At 36.6% G+C, this 19,015-nt stretch overlaps 1 protein-coding gene across 2 annotated transcripts in view; it reads left to right on the plus strand.

Moving 5' to 3' along the window:
- LOC100893394 overlaps nt 1-11,518 on the plus strand; it is a 48,314-nt gene extending 36,796 nt beyond the window's left edge. For both annotated transcript variants that reach the window (XM_030981669.1, XM_030981667.1), the window contains 12 exons: nt 627-782; nt 2,146-2,278; nt 2,706-2,850; nt 3,945-4,124; nt 5,466-5,593; nt 6,065-6,144; nt 6,706-6,807; nt 7,664-7,786; nt 8,652-8,764; nt 8,919-9,099; nt 9,431-9,511; nt 10,184-11,518. In XM_030981669.1, the coding sequence (XP_030837529.1) occupies nt 627-782; nt 2,146-2,278; nt 2,706-2,850; nt 3,945-4,124; nt 5,466-5,593; nt 6,065-6,144; nt 6,706-6,807; nt 7,664-7,786; nt 8,652-8,764; nt 8,919-9,099; nt 9,431-9,511; nt 10,184-10,372 (1,611 nt within the window). In that variant the 3' untranslated portion in view covers nt 10,373-11,518. The remainder of the gene's footprint in view (nt 1-626; nt 783-2,145; nt 2,279-2,705; nt 2,851-3,944; nt 4,125-5,465; nt 5,594-6,064; nt 6,145-6,705; nt 6,808-7,663; nt 7,787-8,651; nt 8,765-8,918; nt 9,100-9,430; nt 9,512-10,183) is intronic.
- The last annotated feature ends 7,497 nt before the right edge of the window (nt 11,519-19,015 follow it).

A 19,015-nucleotide genomic window follows, 5' to 3' on the forward strand; every position in this document is an offset into this window, starting at 1 on the left:
AGTTATAAACTGAAGGCTAATCCTGGTAATTGACAACGTATTGGGTAAGCACCCAACTGGTTTTGGATTCCTATGAGAACCCACTACCCAGCGTCTGAAAGGTACAATTTTATAAATTTGAAATTTTTTTAGTTGAAAAAGTTGAAAAAATTAGCCCAAAATGTGGTGGGGAACTAAGAGTATATGAATGGCTAAGGGGATATCTATACAGTCTAGCCAATGTTGTGCAATGGTACAAATCAAATTCCTATTATTTTGAATGTAAATGAAAATTGATTTCTTGTTATTACTCATTTTTTTTTTTATCCTTTGCCTGTGCCATCATAAGGGAAAGGCGATATGTTTTGAGGGTTATTAATATATCCAAATATTTGTTACAGAGACAACTTTAGAACCACTGCACAGATTTTAACCAAATGTAGATCAAATATGAAAAAAAGGCATGGATGATAATCTGATCTTATGTCACTGTGAAAATGGATGATTTATTTCAATATATTTGCGCACAAAATGAATAGAAAACCTTTTTTCTTCTTTCTTTTCCAAATCAGGTATTTTTTTTCCAATTTATGGTCATTTTTCATCTAATTATTAATTTTGTTTTGTTTTGTTTTATATTTTTAAAGGATCAACTCAATGAACATGTAGCAGATGAAGTGCAGGTGAATGTATGTATGTATCATGGAGCAGAAAAGAAGAAATTGACGGTTGATTATCTAAAACAACAAGATGTCGTCATCACTACATACGGTACTTTGGCTGCAGAGTTTAAAGCGAAGCAGGTAAACCTTCTCAACTCCCTAATTTTGTGTTGAATGAAAATTCATAGGTAGCATTGTCTTATTATGACCAGAGCCATCTCTATGGATTCATACATTGCCGATCAAAATGATTATTTGTCAGTATTTTACTTAATGTTTTGCTTGGATAAGTAACATGTCTTATTTTTTTTTCAGATAACATTTGAACATTTTACAGAAGCAAGCACACTTTAATGCAAAATACTGAAAGGCATTGTAATACCGCACAATTAACGCATCATATTAAATGTGCAATAATAAAACCACATACCTGCCAATTAAGGTTTCCTAAATAATTTGCTAAAGTCTGCTAGAGAGCTGTCTTAAACTTAGGGTAAAATACTTGGCCAAAAACTTTAAATGAATACCGAAGTTGGCTAAATATCTTACTGTTATTGCCTCAAATTTGAATACTGAAAGGGAAAATGTTCTTTATTCCTTTATATTTGTATTCTACATTCATTCAGCTTTCCATTGGCACAAGGTTGTATTTTCATCTGATAGGGTCTTTAAAGAAGAAGTCCATCCTAATATTAAATTGGTTTTAATAGAAGCAGAAAAAACAGAGAAATAATTCAGTGAAAGTTTGAGAAAAATCAGACAACAAATAAGAAAGTATTAAAAGAATCTTTCAAAGTCCGGAAATCATGGAATCTTTGAGACAATTTGGCAATCTGGTCAGAAATTGTGATGTCATCCCCTTATAATACACCCTTTTACGGTTATAACAATGCGCATGCCCATGTAAATATGATGTGAGCGCACAGCACATCTCAAAACATTAATGATGCAATGTTTACGCCCAAATTAAAATGCCGGCCTTAACCGTAAAAGGGTGTATTCACCACTGATCTGATTGACAGAATGACCCAAATCTCCATTTCTCTGAATGTTAATCGAATAGTAAACCTATCTTATATGGGAGTTTATGAAAGAATATGTTATCTGTGATATATGATCAAGATAAGCATGAAGAAAATATATCTTTTGATCAAAATGGGACTTCAACTTACAGATTTTAAGTATTTCATGAAAAGTTACTTATTAAAGAAATCCATAACTTTCTTATTAATTGTCTGATTTTTCTCCTACCTTCACTGATCTGTTCTTCTCATTTTATCCTTGTATTAAAACAACTTATTTTCAGGGTGGACTTCCCCTTTAAGCACAATGATAATAAAGGTTAGTTAGAAAAGGACAGATATCATGAAAATCCTTGGATAACCTTACAGAAATACCTAGATGAAAATTTGTTATTGAAATTATTTCATAATATAGGAATCTTTCTAAGAAGACTTACTTGTCTTTTTAAATGCTAATGAGAAAATATGTTATTATGCATCAGGAGAAGGGTACCCTTCAGAAGATTGAATGGCTGCGTATCGTGCTGGATGAAGCTCATATAATCCGTAACCGTCGTACTCTACAAGCACAAGCGGCTATCGCTCTCAAAGCACAATGCAAATGGGCTTTAACAGGTACGTCAAACAAGAGATAAAAGAATTACATTGTATTTTAAATGCTCATGTTAATTGCCTTAGACTTGTGGGAAAATTTAGAATTGAAGGGCCTGTTGGGACTTCCATTTCTTTTTTTCTTATTTTGAATAGTATCACTTGAAACCAGTAATTTCATGGAAACTGAACATGGAAAATAAAGGCTCAAACATAGTTTACAAAGAACAGAAATAGGATGCACAACATATGATGAATGATAATCAAAGAGCAACTCATAATCGTAAGACATCAACAAATGTACAACCTTTGATTCCTTTTACAATCATGTACATCGCCTCTGTTTAATTCTTGATTATTTCTACATGCGCCTTGAGCACTCCACATGAAGGATTTGGCGCTATTTAAGTGACATTTATCATTTCTGTGGTGCACTATCACATCTGTGTAGGTACCCCAATCCAGAACAGTATTAAAGACCTGTGGACTCTGGTAGCATTCCTTGGTATGGAACACGAACCATTCGATCCTAATCTTAACAGGTGGCAATTGAGGAAAGCTAGATCCATTGCTGACAATGACTCTGCTGGCATAGGGTGAGTATTGTATCGTAGTCTCCTCTTGGGCTTGTATGTGGTCACCCATTGCTAACTCTAACTCTTAGTCTACACTTGGGCTGTTATTAGGTCACCCAAAGCAAACAATGACTATGCTGACATAGAGCGAGTCTTTATCATATTCTACACTTCGCCTGGTATTTGGTCGCCCATTGCTAACTCTGACTATGCTGACATAGGGTAAGTATTGTGTCATAGTGTACACTTTGGCGCGTATTTGGTCGCCCATTGCTAACTCTGACTATGCTGACATAGAGTAAGTATTGTGTCATAGTGTACACTTGGGCTTGTATTTGGTCACCCATTGCTAACTCTGACTATGCTGACATAGGGTAAGTATTGTGTCATAGTGTACACTTGGGCCTGTAATTGGTCACCCATTGCTAACTCTGACTATGCTGACATAGGGTAAGTATTGTGTCATAGTGTACACTTGGGCTTGTAATTGGTCACCCATTGCTAACTCTGACTATGCTGACATAGAGTAAGTATTGTGTCATAGTGTACACTTGGGCTTGTATTTGGTCACCCATTGCTAACTCTGACTATGCTGACATATGGTAAGTATTGTGTCATAGTGTACACTTGGGCTTGTATTTGGTCACCCATTGCTAACTCTGACTATGCTGACATATGGTAAGTATTGTGTCATAGTGTACACTTGGGCTTGTAATTGGTCACCCATTGCTAACTCTGACTATGCTGACATAGAGTAAGTATTGTGTCATAGTGTACACTTGGGCTTGTATTTGGTCACCCATTGCTAACTCTGACTATGCTGACATAGGATAAGTATCGTGTCATAGTGTACACTTGGGCTTGTATTTGGTCACCCATTGCTAACTCTGACTCTGCTGACATAGGGTAAGTATTGTGTCATAGTGTACACTTGGGCTTGTAATTGGTCACCCCTTGCTAACTTTGACTTTGCTGACATAGGGTGAGTATTGTATCGTAGTCTACATTTGTACTTGTATTTGGTCACCCATTGCTAACAATGACTCTGCTGACAAAGAGTTGATGTGTACTGTTATTGCATTTTGATTATTTCCCTTTATTCTTGTGTTGACTAGTCGACTTCGTAAGTTGATGAACACCCTTGCTCTGCGTCGTATGAAGTCTCAGAAGGTGAATGGTAAACCCTTGGTGGATCTACCAGCTCGTAACGTAGTACTTCAATATGTAGACTTCTCAGAGGATGAGAAGAAGGTCTATCAGACCTACGAGAAGGAGGGTAGACTGGCTGTAAGCAAGTGAGTTAGATTTCTTGTCTTTGGTTTCTGTTGCATAAATGTCCATTTAGATGCTGCTTTAACATAAGTATTGGCTTACATGGTGATGTAGATATACAGTATGCTTACAGTTGTACCATGTGAGAGAGGGGGAGGATTTGGGAGTCCTGAAAAGGACTGTTTGAAATCTTTCTTTCTTGAGAGTGTTTGTATAGTCATGAAAAGAATTGTTGGTAGTCCTGAAAAGGACTGTTGGTAATCTTTCTTGAACTTATTGTTCTTAAGAGAACTATAGCCAGTTGGAGAGGATTGGTAGTAGGAGGGGCTCGACGTTTCAAACAGGTTGACTATCTGTCGTCAGGAGTGGGGAACAGCTAGCGTGCGTGAGCTTAAGTCACCGGGTTGCGAACTTGGGTGAGCTACGTGTCTGTCTGGGCTTGAGTCTCCAGGTTGTGGACGTGGGGGTGTTTTGTATCAGTGGGTGGGGTGTGGTGTCGGCGAGATGCTGTGTGTGTCTCGACGTAGGCAAGAAAGACAGATTAACCACAGTCCTTTTCAGGACTCCCCAATCCTTCCACCTCTCTCATATGGTGCAACCGTAAGCCTACTGTTTAAATGTCCATTTGTCTGCCATTTAGTTGATAATGTTTCTGATGGAATTGATTGTAAGAATGACTATTTTGTATGTGTATTTTGAATCATTATATGTAAGTTTTTATTTTACTACTTGTACCAAACCAGTGGAAATCAAATTTCCTGATATGGACAATGAATTATATACTTATCCTTGTACTTATAAGTGACATCTAAGACTTTGTACTATTATGCATCACTATAGTGATGTGACATTATTTCTACATTGAGCTCATTCTGGCAAAAGTCAAAGAACCAAAAGAAAGCATTTTATTTCAGTTTTCTTTCAATTTTCCCATAGTTCTGAATCAGATTTGTAAAATCTTTCATCCTGTTTATAATATTATGTAAAAGCGATGGAAGTAGATTAGACAATGGTGGAAAGTGAGTATAAAATTTAAAAAATAGCTGTGCAAAACGGCCCGCCTCACAGCTTTTAGTGTAGTGCTCATTTAGTAAGCCTTGTTCATGTTCATGTATCCACTGGTTTACCGCAGGGTTTTTTCAAGCCTAATGTGCCTTACATTTTTTGTAAAGTATAACACATAGAAAAGTGAGTATGCTTGGGACTTTTGTTGTGCACAGCTACTTCTTTCATCCCCCTTGCCATTAATTTTCCTTACAACTATACAGTCACTGATAAATGTGGTATATGTTCATTCACAAGCATTTCACTTATCACATTTTACTGATAGATGCTAAAATCTTCCACCCCCCCCCCCCTTCCAGATATTTTCGGGAAGGCACCGTTCTAGATCACTACGGTGAAATTCTAGTCATCATTTTGAGACTGAGGCAGCTGTGTTGTCATCCAGCATTATGTGCTAAGGCCGCTGCTAAGCTTTGTCAAGCTATTGGTATGTGTCACTTTATAGGTAGCTTATATTTTCGTAGGAAATATGAAATTTGGAATGAAATTTATTTCATCGTGTGCCAAATGTTTCAGAAGATTTACACGGAAGACATATTTGGTTTTTCGTTACAGGATTTTCATTTAATTTTGTCATAAATATGACCGAACAGAAACCCCAACAGGTGTCTCCAGGCTATGTTTAAAACTATTTAGTTTCCATATTTGGAGATAGAATTTATCTAGAAATTAAGATCAATCTGAAACTGGAGAATATACACAGAACTAAAAGGTGACATTTTTACACCAATTCTAAGAAATGTTAAAGTGGGCTTCAAGTGTTGTTGTGAGATTTGTACACACATTGGGTAACTCCACCATGTCCAGTGCAAGCGAACTGATGCATTCAGCATTACACATGGAAATCTTTGAGAGGGTATCTTTAAAGTGTTGTTATTTGATATGATTTGTTTGACAGATGGTAATGAGAGGACAGATGAAGAGAAAGCTCAGTTGGTAGCAATCTTGGTATCGTTCCTCAGTCAAGGAGCTGATGAGGTAATACTAATTCACCAAACAAACAGGCAATCAGAACTATTAGTTTATGTCGTACAGAATATAACCTGATGAACAGGTTATCTCAAAAAGGTGCAACAAGATTTAGTCTGCCAATATCTTTAAAAGTAATTAAGCATTCTGACTAACGTTTCGTAAACTCCAAGTGAATTTCACAATAATATAATATAAAACTACAAAGTTATGGTAGTTTTTTGTAAAACGTAACATTTTTTTCATTGATACACAATAAGCGTAAACAATTTGCTTCTGCATTTCACAACAAACTTTCCATTGAAGTAACAGTAACTCATGAGTTCTTGGTAAAATCACCAGTGACATATTTTAGATTTATAAATCATTCATAAAATGTCATGAATATGGATTAACAAATATCTTATAAGTACAAGAAGCAAATTTAATTATTCTCAGAAGTTTATTTTATTTAAATAATGATTTAATTATTTCTTCAACTCATTTACATGTATAATCATTACGATATGAGCATTTTGTTTAAAACCATTTTTAATCTACTGGGATTGAATAATTTGTTGTATTCTGTAGGAGTGCTGTATCTGCCTGGAGTCTGTGCAAGATCCTGTGGTCACAAGATGTGCCCATGTCTTCTGTCAGAGATGTATTGAAGAGGTCATCATCTCGGAGAAGGTATTTTCAGAAATTATTACTTATCATTTGTTTATTCTATTCTCCTTTTCAGAGTAGTATTAGACATGAGGCTGTCAGACTGGGCGTCTCACTATGAAGTAATATTCTTGACCTGGCCCTATCTTATAAACAATTTTGATTTAATTGCCACTCTCCACCCAGGTGATGACAAAAAGGGTACCTGGTATTAACAAAAATCCTTGAATATGTCAAAGCGCCTTATCAGCGCCGCTCGGCTAATGTTGGGGTAATTATAGTGCAGGGCTTAGATTCATGAGTATAAATCACTATATAAATGTAACCTTCATTAGTAGTACACCTAGTATTATTTATTCAAATGGATTGCATCTTGATATTATTCTAAAGTGTTTACTAAAGAGATTGGACTTTGCAAGTTTGTGATTGATTGGTCAAACCAGATTAATCATAACTCTTTATAAGATTGGCGCTCTGGTGTTCTAAGGGAAGAAATCTGTTATAAATTGCATTGGAATCACAGATTTGTTTTATATTTCTATACAACACAAACATTTAGTAGGAACTGTCATTTACATGTTGGCTAACCTCATGTTCCTCCCATATGATTTTACAAACCTTTGTCTGCATCTTTGGCAAATAAGTTCCATCTCATCATAATATTACTTTCTTACTTTTGATGTCTTGTTTTCTAATTATTGAATTTGTTAATTTGTGGGATGAACTTTTACAAAAATAGTGACATTATGACTGAATAATTTGGTATGTTATGTTCAATCATTTCATGATCTTTGATAGCGCTCAAGATTTTCTTGTCAGTTCCAGATTATTTGTTAAGGTTTGCAACCTACTACCTCGTTGCAATTAATCTCTATTACAGGAACGTGCTTGCTGCCCTCTATGCCGGCAAGCAATAAGCAGAGAGTCACTGGTCCATGTTCCGAAGGATAGATTAGATGCTGAGAAGGGAAACACAGACAGAGAGTGGCATTCTAGTGCTAAGGTAAGTTACACTGCATCAGGTACTGCTGAAGAGTATTCAGAAGGGGCTTAGGAGAGAACATTCCAATGGAATTGAAAATAGATTGATGATTAAAGTAGAGGTGTTGTGGTCTAGTGGATATATCACCAGACTGTAGATCACAAGGTACAGAGTTCAAATCCCAGCCCAGTACTAACGTCCCTTGGCAAGACGTTAAACTACATTTTCCACTCTCTACCCAAGTTTTAAATAGTGATGGCTTCTTATGCACAGGAGTGACATGAGCTAGTGTGAGTTAGTCAGGAATTTTGTATTCCATCATGCAGGGAAGTATTTAAAATGTTTGCAATTGGCAAAGCCAAGACAACAGAGTTCTGTTTGACAAGCGAGGTAGGAATTGGGTCAAGTTGGCAAGTCTTAGCAGAAGGTTTCCTAGTGATGTTATGCACTTCAGCAGGACATGTTTGAGAGAGGAGTGTCAGACAATCATCAGGAGTGTGAGACAAGGATGGCTGCTCAAGAGGATCCTGCTCATCATCCACAGACGTCTGATCTGTCGGGAGGGGCGTGGGGGCTGCCTTTGTTTAATAAGCAGATGGATCTGAGGTAGTGAGGAACTGATCTTAAATGCTAGCATATAAGCAGGACTATACTAATTCTCTTTTTGGTCTACTAGCATTAATGCAGACTCTCAGTGGCTTAAACTATTGCTCTGAGATAATTTTGAAATTATGAATTTAGAAAAGTCCAGATTACCAAGGGATACTACAACCCCAAAATTGAGCACTTAATATTTGTGTCAAATCACAAATCTACTTTTGCCCATATGCTAACCAAGTTACATTAAAGTAATTATCGTTATTCCACTTTTGTCCATCTGAAATAGGTTGATGCTCTTATGGAGTGCTTGCTGACTGAGAGGGCAGCAGACAAGACGACCAAGAGTATTGTTGTTTCTCAGTTCACCTCATTTCTTGACGTGCTGGTGAAACCTCTCACGTAAGTTTACTTTTAGAAACATTTACACTTTAAACTTTTCTCATGTAAGTTTCTTTGGCAAGACATTAATCTATATTTGCTACACTTCTCATCCCAAAGACCTTGAGTAATATCTGCCTATATTTCATGTCTGTTCTTGAACTTTTTTCGACAGTGAGAAAGGTTTCAAGTTCAGCCGTCTTGATGGTTCAATGTCGAGGATTGCCCGTACGGCAGCAATAAGAGAGTTCAGCAGCAATGATCCAGATTCCTCTCAAATCTTCTTGCTATCTCTCAAGGCTGGAGGGGTCGGACTGAACCTGACTGCAGCTTCTAGGCTATATCTACTAGACCCTGTAAGTATACTTGCTATCTTTGAAGGTTGAAGAAGGTTATATCCCTACCTTTGCTTCTGGGTTTGATCTGGTATCTCTCCAATTAGTTTAATTACATAGCTGCTGTTTTTATTTCTAAATCAGTGTATTTCTATATACTCTTTGAAAATGATGACTTGCTTTTCCCAGTCCAAGTATGGACTTCATTGTGATCATTTTTGGGTGGATTCCTTCAGATACAACAGAACAGGGGAGAGGGGGGAGGGTGAATGAGTTACCATGAATTCTTAGAGAGTATTAAGCCAAGTGTCCTGAATATTGATAAGACATCTTGTCTGTGTATTGTATTAAGGCTTGGAACCCCGCATGTGAAGAGCAGAGCTTTGACCGATGTCATCGTCTAGGACAGACCAAAGATGTCACCATTACCAAGGTAAGTTGTCTCAGAAGCTTTAGCGTGATTAAAACATTCACAAATTTCGCGGGTAGTTCAGATTTACAAAAGTAAATTGAATCTTGCTTGACTTATCATTAAATGGTCCTTTGCCATTCAATTTATTATGGCAGGGAAGGGGGGGTCATGCCTCCCTACCTATGCCACTTATACGATGATGTAGACATCAAAAGACAATAATAATAATAGCTCACATTTATAATGCGCCTAATACTTTGTTTCTAGGCGCGGACATACTATTACCCCGGTCATCGGATTCAGGCTTACCCGCACACAGGGTATTCACATTCTCCACTCCCTGGGGAGCATTCCAGCCAGTCACCATTTTACAAGCGCCATTGCTAATCAAACCACATTAGCTTTCGCATCCTACCAGGTACCCATTTTAACACCTGGGTGGAGAGTGGCAAATGTAGATCAATGTCTTGCCAAAGGACATTAGTGCCGCAGCGGGACTTGAACCGCAGACCTTGTGATCCACAGTACGGTGACATATCCAATCGACCACGACACCTCTACAATGCACACAATTTGTAACATCCAAAATGAGTAGGCAAGCATTGATCTTGTGATGCGTGATTGCATAGCATTAACAAATAATATATCGATATTAAGATGATGGAAATGAATTTTTGTTTGCCCACGTCCCAGTTTTTGGTGCATGAGAGCATAGAAGAACCCATGCTGAAAATCCAGGAGTTCAAGAGACAGCTGATGAAGCAAGTGTTCGGCGGCAAGAACCAAACACCGGAAGAAAGGAGAATGAACAGAATCAGAGATGTCAGGATACTCTTTGGAATGGATAAGACCAACAGTAGGAAGCGAGAGAGAAAAATGTAAGAAGAAAGAGAGGAATCGTGACGGCAGAGTGAGAATAGAGTAGAATATGTTAAAAGAGATGAGAGAAAAATTATGATGGTAATGGGTCATAACGCAGTAGTAGATTCTAAGTAGATTGCAAGAGAAAAGATGAAAGAGAGGAATTGTGCCGGCAGTGTGAGAAAAAAAGGATGTATTAGAAGGGATGAGAGAGAAATTATGATGGGGGGGGGGGGGGAAGGACACAACATTTGGTTCTGAGAAGAGGGATGAAAAAGATGAATATTGACGGTAATGGGTTAGCACAGAAGTAGATTCTTAGAGAAGGGACGAAAGACAGGAACTTTGATAGCAATAGGGAGAATACCACAGTATAATGCAAGAGCAGATATGAATGCAGGGACAATGGGGGGATACAAATTATTCTTAGCTAAGGAGTGAAAGAGATGAGCAGTGATCGAAATGGGAGATACAACTAGGGGAGAAGGGACTAGAGACAGGGAGAGAGAGAGAAAGAGAGGGACGGGGAGAGAGTGAGAGAAAAAGAGGGAGAGAATTAGGGGGTGGGAGGGGGCAATGAAAGTAGAGGTTGCAACCATTAGCATATTCATGTGATAAGAGTAAGGCTAGGAATTCAGTAGTAACCAATATGATAAAGACTAGAAAAGGTGGAAGAGTTCTGGGGCCGTAATCCATAAACTGTTTTGTCGTTTATATGTCAGGGAAAATTATGTTAATTGTCATAACTAACACTTACATGTACCATTGGTGTTTGCGTAGATGCATGTATCTCTTGTAACCTTACGCGATTGCAGCCAGATTTGCACAGACATTAACAGATGGCTTGTCCTAAGTTTGATTTGTTATGACAAATAACATTGTTTTACTAGCATGAAATACAACAACGTTTACAGAATACCATCCCATGTCACTTAACCACTTCAATGCTGTGGCCGGCAAATCCTGCCCAAGAGCAGTGTTGATCAATGTTTATGGACTAAAAATGGCTTCATTTTCTCTCTGCAAACAAAACGGGAACAGTAAACACCATTGTGAAATTTATTCCCTTTGAATAAATTAGTGCCTTCTAAAACAGTGAAACAAACTATTTCAAGTCCAAATCTGACTCTGGAAAGTTCATTTGAGCTATTTGTTCAAAGACTTGTTGGCACCATAGGGGAACCCCTGGACATCATATGAGAGTTGTAGAGGTGATACCAGCAATGTACTTCAAGAAAACCTTGATAACCTTTCAAAGATAAGCTCATCAACTTAATCTTGATTTAATATGTATGAAAACAGTCACTCATCTATGCATTCCTTCCATTCTAGGGCAGCTGATTTTCTGTACCTAAAATGTTGTGTTTTTTAAAATATTTTTTACTCCGTTTGTACCTGATACAAAATCTTGCCTTGTTGTAATTACATGTAATACTGTGTGTGACAGATGTTTATTGGGTGGAGGACAAATTTAACTGCCATGTCTAAAGCTTTTAGTGCCATTCAATACTTCATTTGAGAGGGTAAAACCTTTACAGTCATAGCTACCTGAGAGAGAAAGTTCCCTCCCATAGAGATTGTACATGGGAGGAAACTATCCGGAGCTCTACGACCCATCTCGCCTGTGCGTAGATGCGTGCGTCACAACTGTCTTTCTCAATGTGCTATGCCTAGGGTGAATGCAACTGATTGCATTTAACTTGCGCTACCAAAGATTTTCTTAAATGTTGTGAGTCTTCCATCACTGATCCAAGTATTCTATATAGACTAGCGTTCTCTTTGTACATACGTTAACATGTAGCATAGGAGAAGTCTATGGCTGTGCCAAAGTAGATAGATATATGTAGATATTTTTTGTTAAGGACATATTTTTTCTAAGGACGTATTTATCAAGAAACATTTCCAGTACTTCTCTTGTTTGTATCTATACACAGTGCAAAGTAGTTGCTACTCCGTATACAGTATATGTTTTCAGATGAAACATCTCTGTAGATGATTTCTAGTTGTAGAAGCTGGTAACAAGTTGTTGCATTCATGCTGATGCAAGAACTGTGTTCTTTTTGTGTTAAACAAGACTTTTCTGGTTGTTCAATCAAATGATAATTAGATGTATGTAATATGTATACTGGTTTTATTGATGCAGTACTAAACGACTTTACTAAAGATTGTGTTGTATAGGATCTCATTTTATCCTGAGCAGCTGATTTGTTGAACCGTAACCATTGTACAATTTTTTTTTTTACTAAACAGCTTAGTTTGCTGAACTTGTTTTTATATTTGATATCTGGGCCCCGTCTTACAAAGAGTTGCGATTGATCAAAATCAATCGCAAGTCCTCCAATCAATCGCAATTTTGCAGGCTCCTATCTCATATGTACATACATGTAGTTGCGATTGATATCAACTCTTTGTAAGACGGGGCCCAGATATTTTATTTCTTGCCATGGTTTTGCAGTATTGTACCGGCCTTACTTTTTACCATGTACATGTATTTGGATACCCGTTGTTGCTTGTGTACCAGTTGTGTATTGATGCAATATTAAAACCCCTTACATCTTTTATTGAACAGTCCCCTGCCGTGTGCTTACATTTGTTTGTTATAATTGATGAAGACATCAACCCTTTTTTTGAAAATAATAATATCTTGCTATTCAGTTGTTATACAATGAATATCCATTGTATTGTACAATTTTATACCACAATCTGAACATTAGTTGTTGCTTTTAGGAATTATTGGATTACGAACATCCACAGAATTTTTGGTATTTTTTACAAAAATGCAATCCACAATTTATGCCACTTCAATAACATACTTTTAAATTACTCATACCCCTTGTAAATTTGAAGTCTGTTGTGTTGTGATTAACTCAATAATGAAAGGTTGACTGGTTGAATTAGGGCCTTTGTTGAATACTGTTAGATGTAAGCTTTAATATGTTACATTCTGAAGAAACATAAATCTGGACAAATCACTTTTTCACATTAATTACACAAAATTTATAAGGGTATGGATAATTTTGTTTCATCATAGATTCTTCCACAATAAGATTAAATTTCAAAGTGAACTTTTGAAAACTATCGGTATCCTGATTCCAAACTTTAAGTTATAATATAAGCTCATCACTGATGTGCAGATCATCCAGAAAACACAAAATGTTCTTATTTTGCATTTCTAGATGTTTCAATCAATGAAAATAGAATGTAATTTAAGAACAACATTTTCATCTTATTACCTGTATTTAGGTTGGGTTTTGCCATTCTCAGTTTATTTGTTGTTGAAAGCAATTGTTTTCATGTGTATTAAATTGATACATACAGAATAGAACCATCTTCTTGCTGTCATTTGTTCTAGTCCCATCCCATCTACATGTATGCTGCACTAGTTTACCTAAGAATTTAATTGTTGCAATTACATTATGAACAAAAAATTGTTTTTACACCTCAAACTGCAGTTTCAAAGTGCAATTTTACTGCGATAGTTTGAGATTAATTCTGATCCATCACAATTCTAAAAAAATAGCAAAGATAAATAAATATACAAAAACAACATCATTTTTATTTGGCAAGGTGATTTATTTTCAAATAAATACAAACACATGAATACAAAAATACACATAACTGCAAATCACATTGGAAAACAAATTCACTACAGTCACATATGTACATTCAAAATAAAACAAAATGTACCTATGTTACAATATCAAATATACATTTATGAGGTAATGATATTCATAATTTATATAATCACATTAATTTTGAATTAGATACAAAAACTGATTTGTTGAAATTGTAGCCATTTTCAAAAGCAGCTGATATTTTATTTTATTTTAAATTTGATAGTCTTATAAACCATATGTTATCTTATATGTACAAACAAGTTTTATTACCAGTATGTCATTGTCAATGCAATTTCTTTCTTAAAATGATATACCGGTACTAGTTTAATGTACACTATAGTACTAAAACATGGAATGATTTACATGGCTGACAAAATATCTTATTTTAACACACACACACACACACACAAAAGCTTAACACAGGTTTGATTATGTGATTTTCAAATGTTTTTAACATGAAATGTACAGATCTATACATGTATTAACTATATATTCACTAACCAATTGAATACTAAAACAGAGATACTGGTAGTGCTGTGAGGAATGCTAATGAAAATGAAACACCAATGAGAGAACGAAAGTGTCGTATTGAATATAATAATTGAATAAAATTGCATGAAATTATGCTTTGGTTAAGATATGAATATCTACATCACCAGTTAATTTGAAGATATGAATACATCCTGATTTTGTTTAAACATTAAAATATGAATGAGTTTAATACATACATGTATCCATGCCCATGCAAGGATACATATTGGCAACTAAGGTGGCACTTTATGGCAACAACTAAAATACATTGAATTTACGTATGATTAAGGGTATTCTAAGGAAACTTTACCTCTTATTCTTTAAACAAAATCCTGGATTTAGCTCATGCTGCAATCGTAAGTATAAACCTTAAGGTCAGAAATGAATCCCATGACTATTGCATGTTTGGTTATCAAGATATTAATGATTGGAATTCAAAATTTTAAAAACCATTTTCCCACTGGTTTTTATAACACTACAGTCTATTGGGGAAAATGAGTATGGTAAAACCGGAAAGTCAAAGATTTTTAATTTTTTAAAGCACTTCATGATCATTTTGAAGCGCAATTGTTTTAGGACTTCAATATTACACCAACTCACAGACAATGATAACACGTACGTAGGGCAATACATTTCAGATTTGTAATTGTGGAAACATTGTTAAACAATAACTTTAAAAAGTATACTAGACGATTGTCTTCACACACAAGACTTGTACTCTCCATAAACCATGATGACTGAATTTAATTCTGATAACGAGCTATAAAATGACAAGCTGCAAATGTAAAGAGTTGATACCTCATTCACACCAACGACGAGACCATGCAACACCAGGTGAGTGTTTCACAAAGACTAAGATCGACTTAAGTTGGACCTGAACTATGGCAGGCCGTTCATGCCACTAGTTCCTCTAACCATTCATGGCATTGGTTTCTCAAGGGGCGTACAAATCGTGGTCACAAATCTACAGAATTTATATTTTTTGATAGTTCATTATTGAAGGAAACTAGATGGATCTTGGACTGCGGGCAGTTGAAAATGATGCTTCCGCCACAGAGCGATTTTACAAACCAAAACAGCAATTGTTAAAATTCAAGTTTAATTCTGATTCATTATTAACAGATTCTCATAATATCATGATTCTCACCTATTTTATATATTGAAACTTTGATCTTTGACCTCATGACCCTAAAATACAATCAGTTCATTGGCTTTGCAAGATACAAACAGTGTACATGTCCCAAGTTTAATAGTAAATAAGTCATCAATCCGTCGGTTTTAAATGATAATGCCATCACAAGCTATTTTTGCATATATAATGAGCCCAATGACCTTTGACCACAAAATTTCATCGGTATATTGGCTTGATATCTGCAAGATACATACATGTCTTGAGTTTGATGGTAATCCATCCATCGGTTCTAATGATAATGCAATCGCAAGCTATTTTTGCATACATAATGAGCCCTGTGACCTTTGACCCCAAAATCAAACAGTTATTTGGCTCAAGACCGAGGAACTTGGAGAGAAACTTGGAGAGACACTTGATATAGAATTTTGAATGGGTCACTGAACCTGTTATAAACTGACAGATCACTATTGATGATGAAGACATGTACATGATCCTAGTTTAGAGGGAAGACATGGACACAAGTGAGGGTGATACACCAACTTGCCAACAAAGACTGCACCCAACTTGCCACAGGTTTGAAAGGTGTGATTCTCGATACAGAGGGAATACATTACACATTCTGTTTCATATTTGTGGAAAGCTTTTCCAGATCCACCACCAATTCTTGGATTTCTTCACAACAGGCTCTGTCACCTGTGGTGGCCTTGTGACTGCAATCAAAAAGGACTTTGTTAGTACAACTGGAGTTGTTGAGATGCACATAGTAGGCCTACTTGGAAAATTGTTCACTGGGCCATGAATACAGATTTTCTACAAATCAGCGCGGCATGATCTTAGTCGCATCGATGCCATTGATGTAGTGAGATGTGTCATGGGTGCTTTGAAGGACACCGCTGTGAACCCTTTGAGAATTCTTGACTGTACCAAAGATTTCTTTGAAAGAGATCTTGGTGATACCGATGAAACTCTCATCTCTAAGACAGCAGCCTGCTGATAAAAGAACTGTTCTGCAGCATGATGACAACATGCATACATGGAATAGTAGGCGTGTTGGAGCGACTGTACAGACAGTACTTAGAGATGAAGTCAAGGATGAGCCGAGAGAAGAAACACAGACAGCAAGACTCCACAACATTGACAGCGAGGAACTGATGGGCATGTTTAGCGCTGGGAAAGAGCGAGCTAAGAATGCTAATGTCGACTTCCTCACTGCAAGGATGCGAGCTCAAAAGAACCAAGTGGTTCCTTGGTTGGATGAAATGTACGACGAGAAAAGTAAGCACATAGTTATGTGGTCATGTGGTTATGGGAGGTCTCGGAGAAAGAGGAGAGCGAACAGGAACAAAGTTGATGCAGTGAGGAAGGAGATGTCTGTTAGAGCAGTTAATAAGAGGCAAAAGAAAAGCAAAAAATAAAGGAAAGCAGTGGAGAAGAAACTGAAGGAAATGGACATCAATGACATTAATCAAGCGTTTCCTGAGCTAGAACAAAATGTCTGCTCAATGCTGAGCGACATTCTAACAGGCAGAGTCGTTGGTCGCACCATCTGCCACACTTGGTACGATGAAAGTACAGGAGAAAAAACTGTCTGGTCTGGAAATGTCGAAAAGCAAAGATGAAGAAGTGGAACTAATTTCTATTCAATCGCATACTGGAGTGAGGACGAAACATACGAAGATGGTACAGACTACGACATCCCCAAGATAGCCCTTGCTACTGACCTCATTTTTGCAGACTTGCTTTTGAGCTAACTTCTGTAAGTACAAAACAGCTGGTTTTCCTTGATCTCATCACAATTCAATATTAAAATTAAATGTATGTGCATGCAAGAAAATTGAATCTTTATTTTTGTTTTTTTATTGTATTTAAATGTGTTATTTCTTCCATAAAATGTAATTATAGATTTTTGGTAGAGCTATTATTAGCCAATTTTAGGTCATTTCGGTCACCAAGTCGAATCCACAGATGTATTGTTTTCAATGAAAGTCCAGTGGCCGCAAATTAAGCTAATTGGAAAACACAGAAATTACCATAACTTCCTTATTACTGGTCATAGAAAAATGATCTTGGTTTCAATTTAAAGGTTTATTCAAGAGCTTTCCAGTATATCAGTATCATTGAAATCCATGGACTTTTCTTCTTTTTTTATGTCACATACCTAGGCCTTGGAAATGATTTGAATTGCAATGGTGTTGGTAATGATTAGTTGGATGTATGTTGTTTTAATTGGACATATTGTTTTGAATTAATGTTGAAAGTATTGAAGTAATGTTTGTATTATATACAGGGTATACAGTTTTTAGAAATTAAAGTGTTAAAAAGTGCTATACCATGGGCGGATAATTTTATAGGAGGTTTGAGTAATTTGTTGTTGAAATGTGTATTTATGAGGTTAAATCTGAGAGATAAAGAAGAAAATGAAGTCACAGTTTTGATGTGGAATCAGCATTCAGAAGAAGTAGAAGTTGGGGAAGATGTCACCATCTTAGCATTGGACTTGGACATAAATGAAAGGACTCCTGTGCAAGCACTCATGTGAAGGTATGGTGTGTTTGTAATGTGTTTGTAATGTTTTATACACATATTATGCTTTTGTTTGATATGGCATATTATTGAAAGTGTGTAGAAAAGGGTATAACATTAACATTTGGTTAGTAGTAGTAATAATATTCAGTTCTCTTGCGCTTCCAAAGAGCTTTGGAAATTATTACCCTAGCTTTAGCTCCAGCAGCCGTAATCAGCTAGTAGTAGTTTACCCCAGTAAAAAATAGTCATAAAGGGAAGAGGACGACCGAGAACAATTGACCGTGTTTGTCGTGTTTGTTGTGTCTGCAGATGTAATTTTGTTTAAAAGTATTCTGTTATTGACTATGTCACCTCATCAAAGCTCACTGACTTGTCAGGCATTGACTTTTCTTGTAGCACTGCCACTAGCAGCAAGAAGATTTGTGGTGTGTGTAAAGGGAAAATGCTTAGATGTAAATCAAAAGATGATCAATCGGCAGACCAATTGGGTACTTTGGAGCTAGAGCCTGCTAGAGGCACTACCAAGGACCAGCTTGGTACAGAGCATTTTGTGTGGCCAAAGAGCTCTCAAGCGAACGTCTTCATTCGAAATCCGCATTCGATTATGAATATATCGGCTCGCATGAACTATTTGAATGTGATCCTGAGCAAGCCTCTGCCTGCTCTGTCGAGCAAGTCCGTCCTTGTTCTCGTTATTGACAGGGGCCCGGACTTTAACGTAAACCATTCCGTCAATGAGACCAATTAAGACAACAATTTATTGCGTGAGAACAGGAGAGAGTGAGAGAGTGGAAGAAGAAAGACCAAGAGTCAAAAGAATGAGCACGGATAGTCCATCCACTTCATCACTAAGTGAGC

This window comes from Strongylocentrotus purpuratus, unplaced genomic scaffold (genome assembly GCF_000002235.5).
Source record: "Strongylocentrotus purpuratus isolate Spur 01 unplaced genomic scaffold, Spur_5.0 spur5_scaffold_12, whole genome shotgun sequence".
Lineage (NCBI taxonomy): Eukaryota > Metazoa > Echinodermata > Echinoidea > Camarodonta > Strongylocentrotidae > Strongylocentrotus > Strongylocentrotus purpuratus.